General features: G+C 43.0%; 2 protein-coding genes and 1 long non-coding RNA gene across 3 annotated transcripts in view; 2 read left to right on the forward strand and 1 right to left on the reverse strand.

Annotated features, from left to right (window-relative positions):
- Window positions 1-417: 417 nt before the first annotated feature.
- On the reverse strand, window positions 418-18116 carry LOC142661903 (uncharacterized). Its single transcript, XR_012850838.1, has 3 exons — window positions 17462-18116; window positions 3329-3380; window positions 418-768 (listed from the first exon to the last, which is right to left on the reverse strand). It is a non-coding gene; the product is annotated as an uncharacterized LOC142661903 (long non-coding RNA).
- FNDC10 (fibronectin type III domain containing 10) lies at window positions 462-3616 on the forward strand. Its single transcript, XM_075839603.1, has one exon. It carries the CDS (start codon window positions 1280-1282, stop codon window positions 2075-2077), a length of 798 nt encoding a protein of 265 aa, XP_075695718.1. The 5' UTR covers window positions 462-1279; the 3' UTR covers window positions 2078-3616.
- The window catches only part of SSU72 (SSU72 homolog, RNA polymerase II CTD phosphatase), a 50620-nt gene continuing 48120 nt past the window's right edge, over window positions 17528-20027 (forward strand). Inside the window, exon 1 of the mRNA XM_075839604.1 lies at window positions 17528-17756. Coding sequence (XP_075695719.1) covers window positions 17677-17756 — 80 coding nt within the window. The 5' untranslated portion in view covers window positions 17528-17676. The remainder of the gene's footprint in view (window positions 17757-20027) is intronic.

Here is a 20027-nt window from a genome sequence, read left to right on the forward strand (position 1 = left end):
TATAAGGAAATACGGTTGCAAAGGATAGAAAACGATATATTCCAGACCTCAGTGTCTCCCCCTCTATCCTATGCTGCCATCAGATAGGAGCCAAAGAAAGCTGCCTTAAATTCTCAACACACTTTTAGTTTGTGTTCATGTGCTTTTCCGTATGGACAGAATATATATACTGTATCTATGGATATATTCCACATCTATGAAGGACCACATGTAGAACAAACAATCTCCCCCCCCCCCCCCAGAATCAGTGGCTTGTAGAAAGAATTTAGATCTTTGTGTGCTCAAATATTTCATACCGAATTTCACTTTGCATAAGTAAAAAAAGAAGATACTGACAATATATCCCCTGCTTTTACCTATAGTTCAGATCTAATAAACTAATACGTCACAAAGCCAAGACGTCACAAGTACGACATGTCAACCCAGCCACAGGTAGACTGTAGGGGTAAATTTTATGCATAATATTTAAACTACCCCCTAAAAATCAGTCTGCACATAAACGGATTTAAAACAGGAATCCAATTCCCAGGATATCGAATGAGATTTTTAATCGTAATAGGATTATTTCTTTCTACTAGACCTACATTAATAAAATGGAAGGACTGTTATAGCAGTCTGTAATAATGGCAATATTATCCCAAGGGTCACTATCTTCTTTACTCCTTGACAGAGGATCTTTTTGCAATCAAATTGCAGTTCATCATTAAGGGTATCCGGAGCAGGAAGCGATCGATTGTCTTGCAGCTTCTCTTCCACCCGCACCCTGGTCTGGATTACACACAGGTTAATTAGAAATAAATAGGTGTTTTAGTTCCCAGATCCCAGTGTCTTGACAGCTTTACAGTATTGTGGATAGTGTATAGTGCTGCAGGCAGGCTAAGCATGGGTTAAGACCTACTGCATTTCTATTGGTGATCAGGAGGAGGCTGCACAGAAAACGCTGCTTGTAACCGACATCAAGAGGAGATTCAGACCTATTTCAAGTTAATATGTCCACAACGTGGCCGCTACAGTGTATTGGCAAAGGCTCATCAGAGAGACATGCAGCGCTAGACACCGGCAGCCGGATTTTGCCCCCAATTCATGGCTGTAGGAAGATGCCCCAGCTTGTAGGAGATGGAGATACTGCTGCAGCTACGTATTATTGAAATCTACCCGTGCATCATCCATGAAAAGTGACCTTCCTTTATAAGAACATTAAGACCCTGTGTAATCACTGTCTGGCTTGTATTACTGGACTACTGTATGCCTTGGATGCAGTGGGCTACCATTAGTCACCATGATCAATTTATATTATGGGACCTTCCAGTCTTTGCTGCTTCTTTGCCTCTTTGAATGGAGACCCGTGGCTGCTTTGGGGGGCTGGCAAAGAGCACATGGACATCCGATGCTGAGGAGCAGCTCATCATCTTCTTCTGGGTTGGGGTCTTCATCTCCAGCATCTACACTATTTCAACGCCATAAAAGAGGAGCTACCTCGGTAAATATAACTAGACATACCAAGCAGAGTAACTTACAGCCAAATGAATCTATTTGCCCCTACAAAGTGTTTAGTGAGGGGCAGGAGAACTACAAGAAGAGCATCTGTTTCAGGACCATGGATAGCGACTTCCGCTGTGACCAAAGAGAATGCATTCTGTACAAGTCAGGGAGGTCTTTGTTGGCCAACGTGTTAAGAAACAGCAGCGTCCTCCTACAATGGCAGCCGCCAGCTCCATATCTTCCTGACCTGAAAGGGTTTTTTATCAACTGCTCTTGGAATGGCACTTTTACTCGTTTCCAGTGTGATACTGTCCAGCTGGGCATGAACTGTAGAGACTACCTCCTAACCAACGTACATGACAACGTCAGGTATAAAATCTGCCTGCAGACCCTCTTCACTAACAAAACGCCTATGGAAGAATGTGTGGACTTTAGTGTGGAGCCTGTGGGGATGCAAGATATTGTCATTGCCATGACTGCTGTAGGGGGGTCTATATGTGTGATGCTGGTCATCATCTGCCTCTTAGTGGCCTACATTACAGAAAATCTTATGCACCCCAACTTTATGCACCCTTCTACTAAGAGGGGACCATGATATTTCAATGTCTGTAGGTTTGTGAAAAGACACGTGTTTAATCTACGAAAGATTACAATTTGATGGGCCAACATCGATGTTCAGATTCACTACTATGAGAAGGACTGCAAAATGGGGACATCACTGTGAAGTTAGGAAATTCTATACATAAAAGACTGTACTATGTGGCAAACAAGGGTATCTTTACCACCACAGGCTTGCCAGCTGTTCTAGAACTACAATTTCCAGCACGTCCAGCCGCTCTTTGACTTGTAGTTCCACAATAGCTGCCACAGCGCAGGTTGCGTATCTTGCAAATGTATGAGTCTGGGGGGGTCGAGCTGTTCATGTTTAGACTGGCCGCACATGTGAAATCTTATTGCACAATGATTTTGTACTTTCCCACAGCCGACATGATTGCAATAGGACACAATGAGGCGATATTTTCTTGTGAGTTGTGCGGCTTTCTAGCCATTGCCTGTCTGTTTTGTTGGTTTGTAGCAGAAATTATTTTGATGTGAACTGTAATGGAAAATCAATTGCGTGACCTGATGACACCTGTCACAAATGACCTTGTCTAAAGGTGATATTCCAGCAAGTGAGAAGATAATTTCTTTATTTTTGGTCAATGGAGCCAGATTGTTTGCACATTTACCGCATTGAATTATCTTCCAAATGGTGGATTAATCTGAAAACGTGTTCTGTGTAAGGCCAAATAGATATAATGCACCGCTTCTGCGCATTATCAAGGATTACAATGCAAGAAGACCAATGAGATGAACGAAAAAGTATATGACCCTCCCCCCATACATGTTTTTTAAGACTATATTAATATAACATTATTTAAACTGTGGTCTGACCTCATTTAAAAGGACGTCTTTGTTATAATGTAGGTTTCTAATGTTCAGAATAGTTTGATTTAAGTATAAGAGTATTATATATTTTGCACAATGTCATAATATTAACAGATAGCTTTATACAGTGTGTGGATGTTTATTGCTGGTCGGGTGCTCACTGTGTAACATGATAGATAGCACAGGGTATATATATATATATACACATACATACAGGATACGTTTATAGATATATATGTGTCTGAAGTATACTAGGACTCATAGCTTTTCAGTAACTCAAAGTTTTAATGATAAATGTTGTTTGTCTATAGTATCAAGGAGCTTTAACACCGCACAGTACACATTGTGACATAGGTATTGCCCTAATATATGTGTGTAGAAAGGTCAGATGTAGTATAATAAGATACGTCCTACTCACTGGGTCACTCACATGGCTCCGTACGACACAAGTATTCAGGACCACATATAGCCTTAAAGGAAAAACAGATATATTAGTTATTTTTTTTTTATATGTACCATTAAACCCATACATAAGGTATTATTCTGCACACAACACATTATATATATATAGATCTTGTGAAATACTTGCAGTGCAGAGCAATAACTTGGTAGGAAATTGCCTTTTAGACATATGTAGATCCTACAAACAACCTTGAAAATGATAAAGATAAATAAAATTAGTAACAATATTATTATGATATGGAAACCCATTCGTGATTTTGTGTTTATTGAACGGACGCTCCACCTTTAATGAACACCGTCCATATAGTCACCAAATGCGGACTCTGCATCATCGTCTTTGTAATATATTCATTACCTTTTTTTCTGCTTCCATTATTCAGTTTCTTTCTTTTCTGGAAACCATCAACAAGCTGCTACTTGCGGATCTGTCAATCTATTTAGTACACTACCTAATTGTGTCCAGCTGTGAAGGCTGACTGTTGTTGATGGATCTTATTTATTCTAATTATGGCCCGTGTACCTTAAAACACGCAGCACCTCAACTCACCAATGGTGATTTATACGTGCCGAAAGTCACTATCTTTTTGCCTCGGACAATTACCGCTCGCGTTTTACCATGGATTGCCGCAGATTTGCGATGTGGTTTTAGAAAGAACTTGTTCCACCTGAAGAAATTGTGCAGCCAAAGTGTAGAAGTGGTTTACGTAACAAAGCCCGTGTGCTTCACCTGTACAGATTGTGCTTTTGAAAACGGCTTTGCAAAAGTGTGGCATCTGCCGCAGCACAGTCACTGCGTTATTGGGCACACTTAATGGCAGCTTGCTGACTGTTTTTTAGGTAGCTAGGAGACTTTTACCAAGTTGTACAGAGTAATAAAGAATGATAATTTACAAATCACAGTAGAGGTAATAAATATACGGTACAAAAATGCTTACATTTTTTTTACTGCATAGCTAATATTAAAGATCGCACTTCCCTTTAAATCTCCTTATTGCACAAGCCATATAACACAGCGTATAATATGGTTTTTACAGTGTTATGTTCCAGATTACTGTACTTTGATAATGTATTCAAGCAATGTACAGGCAGCTGTGATGCTGCGGGCATCTCTAATAGAATAATTGAAATTCATACCATTTTAGCCATCTCTCAATGGAAATCATACCAGACATAAAAAAAAAAAGGACGGAATAGATGGTAGTTTCTAGACTTCTACCATGTAAATAGTAACACGTAACGTGAACATGTGATAAACGATAACGCCAAATCATCAAGAATCAGAGACATATAAGGAGATCCCTGTAAATCATAGAGAGCTGGACCTGTCCCCATACTATGCCGGCCTTACATAGGGCAGCATAATCTGATGACGGAGCCGCTGTAATTGAATTTAATACCAGTAAATAAGCCCCCTCTATACGAAAAGTCCTACTTTGTGGCTATGACCGGAGGGTTATTTCTGCAATAAGTTCTGCAACTTTATAAAAATATATTTTGTGTTTCAATTCCTCATCGTTTACAAAATCTCTGCTTGCTGTCAATGAATGGAAACATTCTTGTTAACATTTAGTCTGAGGACACGTGTAGCGGTTGCCGTTTGGCCAAAAACCATGCTGACGTGCGGCTTTATTACAAATTGGCGCAGTTTCCGAGCGCTTGTTAATGTTCACGCCGTTTCTGCAGAAAGAAACTGATGTTTACTTGCACAGACATTACCAAGACTCTGAAAACCACCGATTTGTGAAAAAAAAAAAAAAAAGAATGCTGTTGTGGTTTTGCCGATGCATGGCAGCCGCACCTCTGCTAAACGGCAGCCACTACGTATGGCTTTAACCTAAGGCTGGGTTCACACACGTTACAGTATTGTAGGATTGAAACAATAAATTAATAGATTGTAGCAGGGTAATAAAATCAGACAAATGGACCGTTTAATGGAAGCACAATTAAAAAACGTCTAGAAGAATGATTCGCTTTCATCAGGTTTAAATGTCGCTGGTCACTAGATGACCCCAGTGGTCTCCAATCTATTTTGTATAAATTCAATTCTCTACCAGGTCAGAAAACTAATTATTCTTAAATGGCACAATTAAAGTAGGGATAGGTTAATCTGTCATTTTAGAATTAGATAATAATAAATAACATCTATTCCTATTAGAGACCGGGAATTTATGAAATTGACATTTACTGTGATTTTACACACAAGCAAAGTGCAAGCCACCACATTGTGAAGAATATAAAACCATCTATAGGGATACATCATCATAACCATCAATCTCCAAAAAGCAGATGTAAAATAATAATGAAGTGATAAATACAAATTATGCAAGGATGACAATGGTGTGACCTTGAATCCTCCTGATAAGATACATATATTCTAATAAAGAGCAGAAAAAAGTTTCACGAACTGCTCTTATAGTAATCTGTATTCCAGTTTATTTTACATTTTTATGCCATGGTTTTTCTAAATTGCAAAATGAACAAAACTAAAATAGATAGAACATGCTATGTCGAAAGTATAAAGGCAAGGAGCCTTAAAGGGTTATTCCCACAGAAGATATTTAGGCATATCCACTTGGTGAGAACAGGGGTCCCCTGACATGCGTGGCCACCTCTCCAGACAGTGACCCCCGTTCTCAACATAGGTGCAGGTCCCAGAGCTGGGACCCTCGTCTATCAGACATTTATAGCTCCCTGTGGATATGCCATAAATGTCTTAGATTGGAAAAAAAACCTTTTAGGGCATGACCACACGTGGCGGAATTGCTCTGGAATTCCGCTGCGGACAGTCCGCAGCGGAAATCCGCAGCGTACACGTTTCTCCATTGCCTTCCACAGCTTTTTAGTTGGGTACGTTTACACGTTGCGGACAATTCCGCTGCGGAGCATAGGCTGCGGTGCGGAATTTGGAATTTTGTGTCCGCAGCATACACTGGTTGTTGCGGACGTGTAGCGGACTTGTTGCGGACTGATTGCGGAATTTCTCCATTGACTTCAATGGAGAGTCAAAATTCCGCAATGAAGTCCGCAGATGTTATGTGTGCTGTGGAGCGTATTGGTTTTACTACCATGACATTTCTTCATTCTGGCTGGACCTATGTATTTCTAGGTCTACAGCCAGACTGAGGAAGTCAATGGGGCTCCCGTAATTACGGGTGACTACGTGTGTGCACCCGTAATTACGGGAGCGTTGCTAGGCGACGTCAGTAAATAGTCACTGTCCAGGGTGCTGAAAGAGTTAAGCGATCGGCAGTAACTGTTTCTGCACCCTGGACAGTGGCTACCGATCACAATATCCATCAACCTGTAAAAAAAAATAGAAGTTCATACTTACCGAGAACTCCCTGCTTCTTCCTCCAGTCCGGATTCCCAGGATGATGTTTCAGTCCAAGTGACGGCTGCAGCCAATCACAGGCCAATCACAGGCTGCAGCGGTCACATGGACTGCCGCGTCATCCAGGGAGGTCGGGTTGGATGCCGAAAGAGGGACGCGTCACCAAGGCAACGGCCGGCTAAGTATGAATTTCTTTTTACTTTTACTAGGGAAAGGGCTGTCCCTTCTCCCTATCCTGCACTCATAGAGAGAAGGGAAGCCCTCTTCACCTGAATACGCAACGGCCAGTCCGCATCAATTTAATGCCCATTTTAGGCAAAGCCGCAACAGAATCTGCAACGCAGATTCTGTGCGGCATTGATGCGGACAGTGGCGGAAGAACTCCGCCACGTCTGGGCATGCCCTAAGGGGATTTCTCACAAATACACCCCTTTCTATATGCCCTATTAGGGCAGATGGACATAACAGGAGGCTGTTCCCCACTCAGATAGCGGCTTTTGTAAACCTGGCCTATCCATTTATTACATGGTTGGCCGTTCACTTATAAATCTGCCACACAGTCAGGAGTCTAAGGACTCATATGCACACGACCGCAGCCATGTGCATGGCTGTGATCTTCAAGTGTCATCCACGGACGGCCCGCAAATTGCGGGCCGTGCACATGGCCGCGTGCATTAATTTCTATGAGTCTGGACCGCAAAACACGGCTGTAATAAGACATGTCCGTTCTTTTTGCGGTCCAGGCTCCTGGGCCATGCACGGACCGTGGAAACCACAAAAATAAGTTTGTGTGCATGGGGCTAGTTCACACAGAGTTTATTGAAGGCAGAAATATCTGCCTCAAAATTCCTTTAGGACCTGCCTGCACTTTCTTTGCCGCGTTTTTCTGCCACGGCCATTGAGCGCCACAGGAAACCGTTTTCTTGGACTCCCATTTATGTCAATGGTAGGTCAGAGATGGAAACACAGGAAGAGTTTTTTCCCACTTGCTTTCAATGGGAAGAGGGGTATAAGCCGCCAGCAGACACTTCTGGTAGCGGCTTATCTTCTGTGGGAACAAAGGAACTGAACATGCGGGTGTAGGATGGGGACATCCCTATACATATTGGATAGTTGACCAGTCCTGCCAAAATCAGTGGGTTCTGACAACATTCCTCTGTGTATGGGCACCTTTAGATTGAGCAACTTTTTCAGACAATGGAGGATGAACCTAACTTTTGTTAAAGCTGCGATATCAATTCATGTCTGGAGTCACACTTGAAAAACCTGAGCCTTAAATTACATTTTTCCTGCATTAACTATAAACAAACTTCAATTACCACAAGGAAAAAGTAAAGATTTTAATTCGGTCAAAATCATTTGTCACATAAGATACTGTAAGGCTGCGTACACACTGTGCATTTTTCTTGCGGTTTTTAACATGCATTTTTTTTTTTTTGGGTTGATTAACGATCATCAACAAAGAAACACATGTTAAACCCACACCAAATGTGAACCCAGCCGAAGTGAAATTTCTAATTTAAAAAAAAAAAAAATCAAGAGAAAATACTTCTTTTCCCATCAGCGGTCTTACTGGTGTCACGTGCTTGTCTGCCAGAGCTGTATAATCTTACGTTTTTAAAGATAGAGGGGGCCGGGAAATGTCAGAATTGTTTGATGGGTTTTTCTGTTTCTTCACAAAACAGGTGTTTTTGTTTCAGATTTTTTTTCCCTGTGATCTATTATTATACCTGAAAGTAAAGGCTACTTCTTATGTGACTGGCATTTCAAACTGGCATACGGATGGGGAGTCCAGACTCGACTCGTTTCAGTTATTTTGCTATAATACAAGACTAAACACACAGTGGGGGGGCATATGGATGTAATTGTTACGACCAGCAGGTTTGTGGACCCACTGGGCTACACCACCGGCTTGGCTTAGGGCCACCTCTAGGTGCGTTGACTAAGTAGCCTCCCCGGTCTTCACGCTTCAACCCCTATACAGGAATCTGGTCTTCGCTACTGAGAGGCTACCAGGTCGCTACATCTTGAGGTGGTCCCGGCAGAGTAGCTACTGGCCAAACAGGCAAGACACAGGCACATGGTACCTTGAGCATGGAAGCTGACAGCGAGTCGCTGGTCACAGGTGGATAGAAGATAGCTGGACACAGCCAGGTGGATGGACAAGGCAGGTAGCTCTACACTAGCAGATAACTGATCCCAACAGCGGACTGGATACAGGCTGACCACAGAAAGCAACAGCGAATGGATACAGGTTGGTAATCGATAACTGGATACAGGCTGATAACTGCTAGCAATAGCAGACAGGATACAGGCTGATAGCAATAGCAGACAGGATCAGATGCATAAAGGACCTTTCGCTGGAAAACACTAGGTTGTTCCAATATTGTTCAGGCACCTGGTGGATAGTCCTGGGGGGCAACAGGGATCGGTGAGACACTGTTGAACTTTGCACGCACTGGCCCTTTTAAGAGGAGGCCAGTGAGCGCGCACTAGGAACAGTGCGGCTGCGAGCAGGGAACACAGTCACGACGCCGGCGTCCTGAAGAAGGGACAGAGCGCCTGAGAAGGTACGAGACCTGGCGGCGGGGACCGCCGGTGTTACAGTGTTAAAGGGGAGTCCCTCGCATGGGGCTACCCTCTATTAGCCAAAGCCACTATGAAAAGAGTCTCTCTCTCTGAATGCCCCATCTCATCAGTGCATGACGCAGACGGCCCATTGCCTTAATTTCCCCTGTAGTGAACGATGTCTCAACAGCTGCTCACAGTGGTCCGGGCAGCAGGATCCGCTGTGGTCAGCTCATCGTCACAGAGACCTGTTCTCTGCTTAGGGTCACTTCAAAGTTCCAAGCCTAACTATTAGGACTGTAGACACATGATGCATATGGTCATTTGTAGTGGATCACCTAAAAAAAAATATCTCATAGCAGGTAATGCCATAACAATATAACATGTGACATATTGCTGGTATTCCTAAGGCCATGAACACGCACACCACAGAAGTAATTTTTTTGCTACGGAGTATTGCCTGAAATCTGCAACATGTGGATCATGCAGCGTATTAGGATGTATATTCCACCCTCTGCACAGGAAAATTCAGAAAAAATCTGAGCATGCTGTAGATAATGAAATCTGCATGGATTTTTACTGCCGCATGTGGATGGTCTTCTTAACCCCATTCATATGCATTATATTGTACTTGGCTGAAGATTCCTGGAACATGGCCTAAGGCCCCCTGCACACGACCGTACCCGTAATCACGATCCGAGATTATGGGCACGGCCGGCCGCTGGCAGTTTGGGAGCACGGTCCGTAAAAAGCAAAAAATAGGACATGTCCTATGTTTTGCGGAGCCTTTTTACGGCACGGACACCTTCCCGTTAATATACAGGAATGTGTCTGTGGTCAATAGAAATTAATGGGTCCGTAATTATGGATGAATTCCACGGTCGTGTGCATGGGGCGTAACAGACTGGGCTGTTCTGTTGGCATCTGCGATAGATGTACCATGCTCATTTTAATTGGGATTAACAATTCCTACAACATATAGGATATCTCAATATAGGATACATGCTCAGTCTCAGGGGGAACTCTAACACCAATATACAGATAAATGCATTTCAAGCGTATATACTGTCCACCTTAAACACCATTTTCCTATTTACATATAAAACGAATCTACTTTAAAAGTTTACATATAATGAATCTCAGGCCCCTGCTATGGAGTAAACGGTGCATTTGCCTAGGACTCCATGTCTATGTTCACACATACATGTCCTTCTGATACTATTCAAGCCAGATAGGATGTCAAACGTGACGTGGATGGTGATTCTGCTCCAGAATACAGGCATATTTGTGCTTATATATCATGGGCTCCTATAAATGTCTGCACAGATGGAAGAAGCCAGGAGACCCCTCAAAAGGATTCGGAGTTGGGGAGCGCACACAAACAGTGCAAGCCGCTCATAGACAACATAATAAAATGCTGGCGACAAAAAGCCACATACACACTAGACATCTATCTGTTACAACTGCCCAAAAAATATTCATACTCAGATCGGCCGATTATGTTTATATCATTGGGGAGAGGTGAATAAGATGCTACTAGACGAGGGCATCAAAGAGAATCCAACATGCCCAATCCTTCTCTGACCCAACAGCAGACTTTGGGATATGGTGGGACCGACCGGGTACGTAGAAGTTCAGTTATCTTTAGGCTGGATTCACACACAGCATTTTGCTGCGTTTTTAGAGAGCTTCCACAAAGTGCACGCTAAACGTAGGGCCAAAACGACATGTGAACATAGCCTAAGGCCTTGGTTCACATCTCCGTTGGGCGGCTCCGTTAGGGGCCTCCATCTCAGATCTGACCGAAAATTCAGGAAACAAAAGTGCAGCATGTTTCCGGTAAAACCACGGACACCCTGACGAAAAGCCAACAGAACCCATTAAAGTCAATTGGTTCCGTCGTGCGCAGGTATTCTCTGTCGTTTATCAAACCCGGCGATTCCTGTATTTTCATTGTTCTGGTACTTTGACAGAGCGTCCGCAGCATTTAAGTTGTTTACGGAGGGAGGGAGCTCCCTGTCTTACCTATCGGCGGCCTTTAAATGCAATCGCGGGATTCCGATGGGGTGCCATGGCAGCCAGGGGCCTAACAAAGGTCCCCTAGGCCTGCCATGGCTACATGCCTATTAGGTCGTGCCAGAGCCATGGCCTAATCCATTGCCTGTCAGTTTTACACTGATGGGCAATAATGCTCTGGTATACTAAGTATACCAAAGCATTATATCTGCGATCAAGAGATCGAATAGTGAAGTCCCCTAGTGGGACTAAACAAATAAGTAGATTACAGTAAAAAACGAAAAAAAAAGTGGTTTTATTTAGTAAAAGTGTAAAACATAAATAAAAATACACATATATGGTATCACCGCGACCGTAATGACCCAAACAATAAAGTTAACATGTAATTTAAGCCGCAAGGTGAATGCCGTAAAAAAAACTATGGCGCAATTTATATTCTTTTCCATTGTCCCCCAAAGAAAGTAATAATAAAAGTTAATCAAAAAAGTACCAATGTAAACTACGTCTCGTGCCGCAAAAAAAAAGCCCACATATCACTACATTGACGAAAAAATTTAAAAGTTATGGCTCTTAGAAACTGACGATTCAAAAACAAATAACTTTAGTTCAAACGTTGTTTTATTGTGCAAAAGTAGTAAAACATAAAAAAAAGCTATACATATGTGGTATCGCCGTAATCGTACCGACACATAGATTAAAGGTAACATGTTATTTACGCCGCACAGTGAACCGCGTACATTTAAAATGCATAGAACAATGGTGGAATTGCTGTTTATTTTTCTATTTCCCCCCAAAAAAGTTAAAGAGGCTCTGTCACCAGATTTTGCAGCCCCTATCTGCTATTGCAGCAGATCGGCGCTGCAATGTAGATTACAGTAACGTTTTTATTTTTAAAAAACGAGCATTTTTGGCCAAGTTATAACCATTTTCGTATTTATGCAAATGAGGCTTGCAAAAGTACAACTGGGCGTGTTGAAAAGTAAAAGTCCAAGTGGGCGTGTATTATGTGCGTACATCGGGGCGTGTTTACTACTTTTACTAGCTGGGCGTTGTGTATAGAAGTATCATCCACTTCTCTTCAGAACGCCCAGCTTCTGGCAGTGCAGACACAGCCGTGTTCTCCAGAGATCACGCTGTGACGTCACTCACAGGTCCTGCATCATGTCGGCACCAGAGGCTACAGATGATTCTGCAGCAGCATCGGCGTTTGCAGGTAAGTCGATGTAGCTACTTACCTGCAAATGCTGATGCTGCTGCAGAATCAGCTGTAGCCTCTGGTGCCGATGTGGCCGTCACGATGCAGGACCTGTGAGTGACGTCACAGATCTGCACTGCCAGAAGCTGGGCGTTCTGAAGAGAAGTGGATGATACTTCTCATCAGAAAGCCCAGCTAGTAAAAGTAGTAAACACGCCCCGATGTACGCACATAATACACGCCCAGTTGTACTTTTACTTTTCAACACGCCCAGTTGTACTTTTGCAAGCCTCATTTGCATAAATACGAAAATGGTCATAACTTGGCCAAAAATGCTCGTTTTTTAAAAATAAAAACGTTACTGTAATCTACATTGCAGCGCCGATCTGCTGCAATAGCAGATAGGGGCTGCAAAATCTGGTGACAGAGCCTCTTTAATAAAAGTTATATGTACCCCAAAATAGTGCCATTAAAAAAATACAACTAATCACGCAAAAAAAAGTCCTCATACAGCTATGTCGACAGAAAAATAACAAAAAGTTATAGCTCTTTAATTCCTAGCGTGGTCATTAAGGCCTAAAATAGGCTGGTCACTAAGGGGTTAAAAAAAATGCCCTGCAAAGGTGTACATAGTAAATATAGAGCGCAAGAGAAATAATAGGCAGGTATAAAATAAAGGACACATAAGATTGTGAACTCGTCACTCACCTAAATAAGAAGGCATCACAATATAAAGGTTCAGTGCCCGTGTTATATTATAAACCATGTTTGTGCGGTTATTATTATGAAACCGATGATCCTACAACTCATCCTTATGAGATGCCATGATCTGTATGTTCAGAAATGCTGCAACTTATACTTTGCAAAAAGTTGCTGACATCTAGTGCTCAAAGAGCGAAATGCAATGAAGTGGTTCCCAAATGATGGTGAAATATACCCATCACGTACCGTGCTGAGGCACCCCAATATCACTCACTTCTACACTGTAAATATTCTCAGTTGGATAAGGAGAGAGCAAAAATAGCGGAAACGCTGGTTTCGTTGCACGACAGACACCACCGGCACCCGATTGAACTTTTAATTTAATTAATCCATTGACTTTAACCCCTTCCCGCTTTGGCCACTTTTGACCTTCCTGACAAGAGCCTCATTTTTCACATCTGACATGTTTCACTTTATGTGGTAATAGCTTCGGAATGCTTTTACCTATATAAGTGATTTTGAGATTGTTTTCTCGTGACACATTGGACTTTATGTTACTGCCAAAATTTGCTCGATACATTCAGTATTTAATTGTGAAAAACACCAACAAAATTAAAAAAATTTGCATTTTTCTAAATTTAAATGTATCTGCTTGTAAGACAGGCAGTCATACCACACCAAATAGTTGCTAATTAACATCCCCCATATGTCTACGTTTTTTTTTTTAACATCCTTTTATTTTTCTAGGATATCACAAGGCTTAGAACTGTAGCAGCAATTTCTCACATTTTCAAGAAAATTTCAAAAGGCTATTTTTACAGGGGCCGGTTCAGTTTTGAAGTGGCTTTGAGGGCCTTATATATTAGAAACTTCCAATACGTCACCCCATTTTAAAAACTGCACAGAGAAGCAACTCCATATTTATTGCCCAGGTTCTGCAGTTTAGAGAAATATCCCACATGTGGCTGTTGCTTGCTAATGGACTGAAGCACCGGCCTCAGAAGCAAAGGAGCACCTAGAGGATTTTGGGGCCTTCTTTTTATTAGAATGCATTTTGTGCACCATGTCAGGTTTGAAGGGCTCTTGCGGTGCTAAAACAGTGGAAATCCCCCAAAAGTGACACCATTTGGGAAACTACACACCTCAAGGAAATTATCTAGGGGTATAGCGAGCATTTTGACCCCACAGGTTTATTGCAGAAATTATTGGAAGTAGGCCGTGAAATGAAAATCTACCTTTTTCCTAGAAAATGTAGGTTTAGCTAATTTTTTCTAATTTCCACAAAAACTAAAGGAGAAAAAGAACCACCATATTTGTAAAGCAATTTCTCCTGAGTAAAACAATACCCCACATGTGGTCATAAACGGCTGTTTGGGGACACAGCAGGGCTTAGAAGGGAAGGAGCTCCATTTGGCTTTTGGAGCTCAAATTTAGCAGGAATGGTTTGCGGAGGCCATGTCACATTTGCAAAGCCCCGAGGGACCAAAACAGTGAAAATGCCCAGAAAGTGACTCCATTTAGGAAACTACACCCCTTGAGGAATTTATCTAGGGGTGTAGTGAGCATTTTGACCCCAATGGTGTTAGTGTTTTTCATTTTCTCAACAAATAAAGGAAAAAAAGAACCCAACATTTGTAAAGCAACTTCTCTGGAGTACGGACATACTCCACATGTGGTCATAAACTGCTGTTTGGCCACACGGCAAGGATCAGAAGGGAAGGCGCACCATTTGGCTTTTGGAGCACAGATTTCTGGATTGGTTTCTTGACACCATGTCAATTATGCAAAGCCCCTAAGGTACCACCAGTACAGTGGAAACCCCCAGAATTGACTCCATTCACGAAACTACACCACTTGAAGATTTCATCTAGGGGTGTAGTGAGCATTTTGCCCCCACAGGTGTTTCATAGATTTTATTAAAATTGAGCAGTGAAAATAAAAAAAAAACCTTTATCTTCAATAAGACGCAGCTTTAGCTCAAAATTGTTATTTTTCTCAACAAATAAAGGGAGAAAAGAACCCCAAAATTTGTAAAGCAATTTCTCCCAAGTATGGCAATACCGCATTTGTGGTCATAAACTGCTGTTTGGGCACACAGTAGGGTTGAGAAGGGAAGGAGCGCCATTTGGCTTTTGGAGTGCAGATTTAGATGGATTTGTTTCCGGACGCTATGTCGCATTTGCAAAGCCCCTGAGGGACCAAAACAGTGGAAATCCCCCATAAGTGACCCCCATTTTGGAAACTACACCCCTCAATGTATTCACCTAGGCGTGTAGTGAGCATATTAACCCCGCAATGCCATATTTGTGGAAGTAAACAGCTGTTTGGTCACGCTGTAGGGTTCAGAATGGAGCACCATTTGGCTTTTTGAGAGTGGATTTTGCTTGGTAGTAGATTTGTTTGAGTATTGCTGGTGTTTCAGTTTATAATGTGGGGGTACATGTAAGCTGGGCAGAGTACATCAGGAGCATAGTCAGGTGGTAGAACAATAGGTAAAAAAAAATCAATAAAATGATCCATAGATGTGTGTTACGCTGTGAAGCAATCCTTTCTGCACAGGCCGGTGTCGCACTGATATATGGCGTCCTTTCTTATCGCCTTTGGTACACACTCCGCACCTTTGCAGTTTGGCGAATTTTGCTAGGAAGTGTTGTCCTGGTATAATACGGGCACCCTCGCTTCCATCAGATTATGTTTGGGCCCTACCCTTCCTGGTTCCCTAATTTTAGGGGCCTCGATAATTCACCTCTTAAAACAGAAGAAATGTTCCCCTCTGATCTGCACTACTGCATAATTTTCTTTCCTGACTTATTTGAGCCTTAACTAATTTTATTTTTTCATAGACGTAGCGGTATGAGGGCTGGTTTGTTGCGGGACGAGCTGTAGTTATTATTGGTACCATTGTGGGGCTCATGCAACTTTTTGATCACTTTATCCTATTTTGTGGGAGTCAAGGTGACCAAAAAACAGCAATTCTGCCATAGTTATTTTATACAGCGTTGACCATGCGTTATAAATGACATGTTACCTTCATTCTGCGGATCAGTACGATTCCAGCGATACCTAATTTATAGCACTTTTTTATGTTTTACAACTTGTCGTCATGTTGTAAGAGCCATAACATTTTAATTTTTTTTCGTCTACGGAGCTGTATGAGGGCTTGTTTTTTGCGAGACGAGCTATAGTTTTTATAGGTACCGGATTTGAATACATGCAACTTTTTAATCACTTTATATTCCAATTTTTGTAGGGCAAAGTGACCAAAAAACAGAAATGTTGTCATTTTTTTCTTTTCTTTTTTTACGCCATGCACCCCTCAAAGTGTTTAAGACAGCATTTAGAAAGTTTCTTAACATTTTGGACGTTTCACAGGAATTAAAGCAAAGTAGAGGTGAAATTTACAAAATTTATTATTTATTTTTTTTGCAGAAATTCATTTTTAGGGGTATAGCGAGCATTTTGACCCCACAGGTTTATTGCAGAAATTATTGGAATTAGGCCGTGAAAATGAAAATCTACATTTTTTTTTTTTTAAATGTAGATTTAGCTACAGCTGAACATACAGCTGACATCCACCGCGGACGACGCTGGCTCAGTTCCTGAATCGGCGCCATCTTGCCAGCGGCTACGGAAGCCTTTTAAGCCCCACCCCCGGGTGGGGCCTGAAAGGCTTCCGTAATAGGCGTAACGGGAGGCTAGTATTTGTTTCCATCCAACAGTATCCCGTTAAAAACATACTGTGCGGTATACGTTTTCTTAACATAGGAGCCTATGGGTGGCATACGCCACTGTACAGCATACGTCACAGACGACTGTTAACCGTATATGTTGACCTTTTCGGAATGTATACGTTAAACAGATCTCATAATAGCCTATGGATGACAGAAACCACTGTCAGCCTTTAGCGTATATGTTAGGAGCATTTTCCGGCATTAACGTTAAATGTTGTCCAAAAACGTGACGTGAACGTTGCCTTAAAATCCGATCTGTGCGATTGTTCATTCCTATCCAAATTAAGGAAAACCAATCACATACACAAATACAAGTACCAGCTGTTTCTGAGAAAGTTACAAGTGACAACCAATGTATCCGCCATTACCGCAGTAGCAATACTCAACTCAAGCTGTTGTGAAACTACAACCCCCAACATGTTTCACAACTACATCACCACAGAAAAACTGGTCAGAGAGGTGTAACAACAAAACACGGGGGGGACACATTGCCTAATAATTTCCCGGATCCTTCCAACATTACGAAACATAAACGCCATGACTCACTACGGACTCCCACACATCGCTGTGCGCGACATGTCCTATCTGCGTCACTTCCCCGCCCGCCTACACGGGCGCCATTTTAGTTCCTGTGGTGTCGGAGAGCAGGCGGAAGTGCCGCCATCTACTAGCAGCGGCTGTGGTGTGAGCCGTCTCTCCTCGACGTCTTCGAGTTTTGTCGAGCTCAGGAGAAACCTCAGCGCCCTGAGGTTACTGTAATAATGCCGTCCACCCCGCTCCGTGTAGCTGTGGTGTGTTCCAGCAACCAGAACCGCAGTATGGAGGCGCACAATATCCTCAGGTAACCGCAGCTGACGACGCGGCGTCATTACTGGGGGCAAATGGCCGACAACAAGACTTCTATCCTCAGAACCTGCGTCCTAAATCGATGTGTCCGTCGTTCTCTCTAGTGTAGGTGACTTCTGTTTAGCGGGTGTGGGACTACAGGTCTCAGTAGGCTCGGGGTATAAGAGCCGTGTATTATCTTCATCTATGGTGTGACTAGAAGATGATGGAGGCGTCTAGAACCTTCTATCTGTGGATTCATCATGCTGGTCAGTATAGGACTAGTCGCCATGGTGCCAATGTCTCACATAAATGTGATTTGTTTTCTGTTCCTTCCTCTTACACCACCATTTTGGAGGAATAGGTTAGTTTTGAGGCCGTGTTCACACTGCTTTAGGTTTGTATGTGTGATGTATGTCGGGAAATGCTCCAGATGTGGACGCTGCCATAGGCCAGACATATGCCGAAGGAGTGTCTTTTTGGCTTGCATTTTTCCTGAAAAATGCGCAAAAAACATGTAAATGTGCCCTATAAGCCCGCGTGAATGTGCCCTATAAGCCCGCGTGAATGTGCCCTATAGGCCGTTTTACATAGCGAGCGTTCGTACTAACGCTCATTCCGGATCATTGCATTGTGTAAACAGGGCAGCGACCACCCGATAAACGAGTAAACGCTCGTTCGTCGACTGATCAGATCTTTTACGTGGCCAGTAAAATGGTTGCTTGTTGGCAGTTCATTTCCCGGTGTAAATATCCACAGGACATGCGATAAATGTCTAATATGTGGTCCCAGCACCTGGATCAAGAAGGGTCACACGACCTGTTATGCGTCCGCTGGTAATCTAGACGGGGACTAGTGGGGAGGAGGTCGCGCATCTCCATTCTTTTGCGTGGTTGTTACGTAAACAGCCGAGAAGCGCTTGCCCAGCGGTTCATGTAACTCCCGTTGAACAGAATGGAGAGCGCCGTGCTCGGCTTCCTCGACACTAGTCATCACTGGGATTCTGCGGCCACTGCACCGCGCACAATGGAGGTCGGGTGAGCCCCATTCTTGATATAGGTCTCAGAGGTGGGACCCGCATCTATCCTGTGGATATGTCTTAGATGGGAAAACCCCTATAACGATCGTTCGTCACCGTACATTGCGATTATTGCTCAGTTTAAATGGAGCAAACAAGCGCCGATCAACAATCTGTACTGTGGATTGTCGCTCACTTGTGGAGCAGAATGTCCGCCGGTGTAAAAGGACCCTAAGGGGCCCCAGAGAATCCTGGCAGCTGCTTATCCGTTCTATTCTATGGCAATATCCTGCAGAACCAAATGTGGTGGCATCAGGGTTAAAGGGAACCTGTCCTGTACATGATCCTGCGGTGACAGGTGCCCTGATTTCAGCGGTCTGTCAATTCTCTTTTAGGCCCGGGCTACACGATGACTTTGTTGCGCTGCCTTCATTACAGGTTCTTATAGACAGTGGGCGGCGTTGCGAATCGCTGGTTACCTGGACTGTTGTTTTTTTTGTTTGTTTTTTATGCCATTAAGGGAGAACTTTACTTAACCTCTTAACGACATGTCACGTACTGGTACGCGGCAGCCGTTATGGGGAGGTATGGAGCGGGCTGAGCTTGCTCCATACACAGCGGCGACGGCTGTGTTATACAGCCGCCAGCAATGGGTGGAATCGATTGATTCTGCCCGTTTAACACATTTAAATGTCGGTCAATCGCGACCTCTGCATTTAATTTGTTCGAATCGGGGGCACCCCCTTAAACACGCTTCCGGCAGGGCTTCAAAGGAGACTGTCAGAATCACAATATACTGCAGTACATTAGTATTACAGTATATCATGCAAGCGATTCAGCAATCGCTGCTTCAAGTCCCCTAGGGGGACTAATAAAAAGAAAAGTAAAAAGCCGTTAAAGATTTTTATACTGTTCCAAAAAAAAAAAAAAATATTAGCATATTCCTGTTTGCTAATAAAATATACTATGTCACTTTGACGCAGGCTGTTGTTAGGGCAGAACATAGTGTGTCCTAACAGCAGGCAAACTGAACAGACAGCCTTGGGGTCCTTTTTAGGGATTTCTCGGTCTTGAATCAGGTCACCAGGTTTCCCGTGACACGATTAAAGGGAGGAGTTCACTTTGATCATGTCATGGATCGCTGCGATCATAGGGTTAAACAGCTGGGATCTGAATGTTTTCCGACCTCAGCTGTATTTATCAGGCTGCTCTAAGATCAGGAGCTGTAAGTTACTCACAGGAGCGCTCATCAGCTTCCTCTACAGCAAC

Source organism: Rhinoderma darwinii, chromosome 10 (assembly GCF_050947455.1).
Source record: "Rhinoderma darwinii isolate aRhiDar2 chromosome 10, aRhiDar2.hap1, whole genome shotgun sequence".
Lineage (NCBI taxonomy): Eukaryota > Metazoa > Chordata > Amphibia > Anura > Rhinodermatidae > Rhinoderma > Rhinoderma darwinii.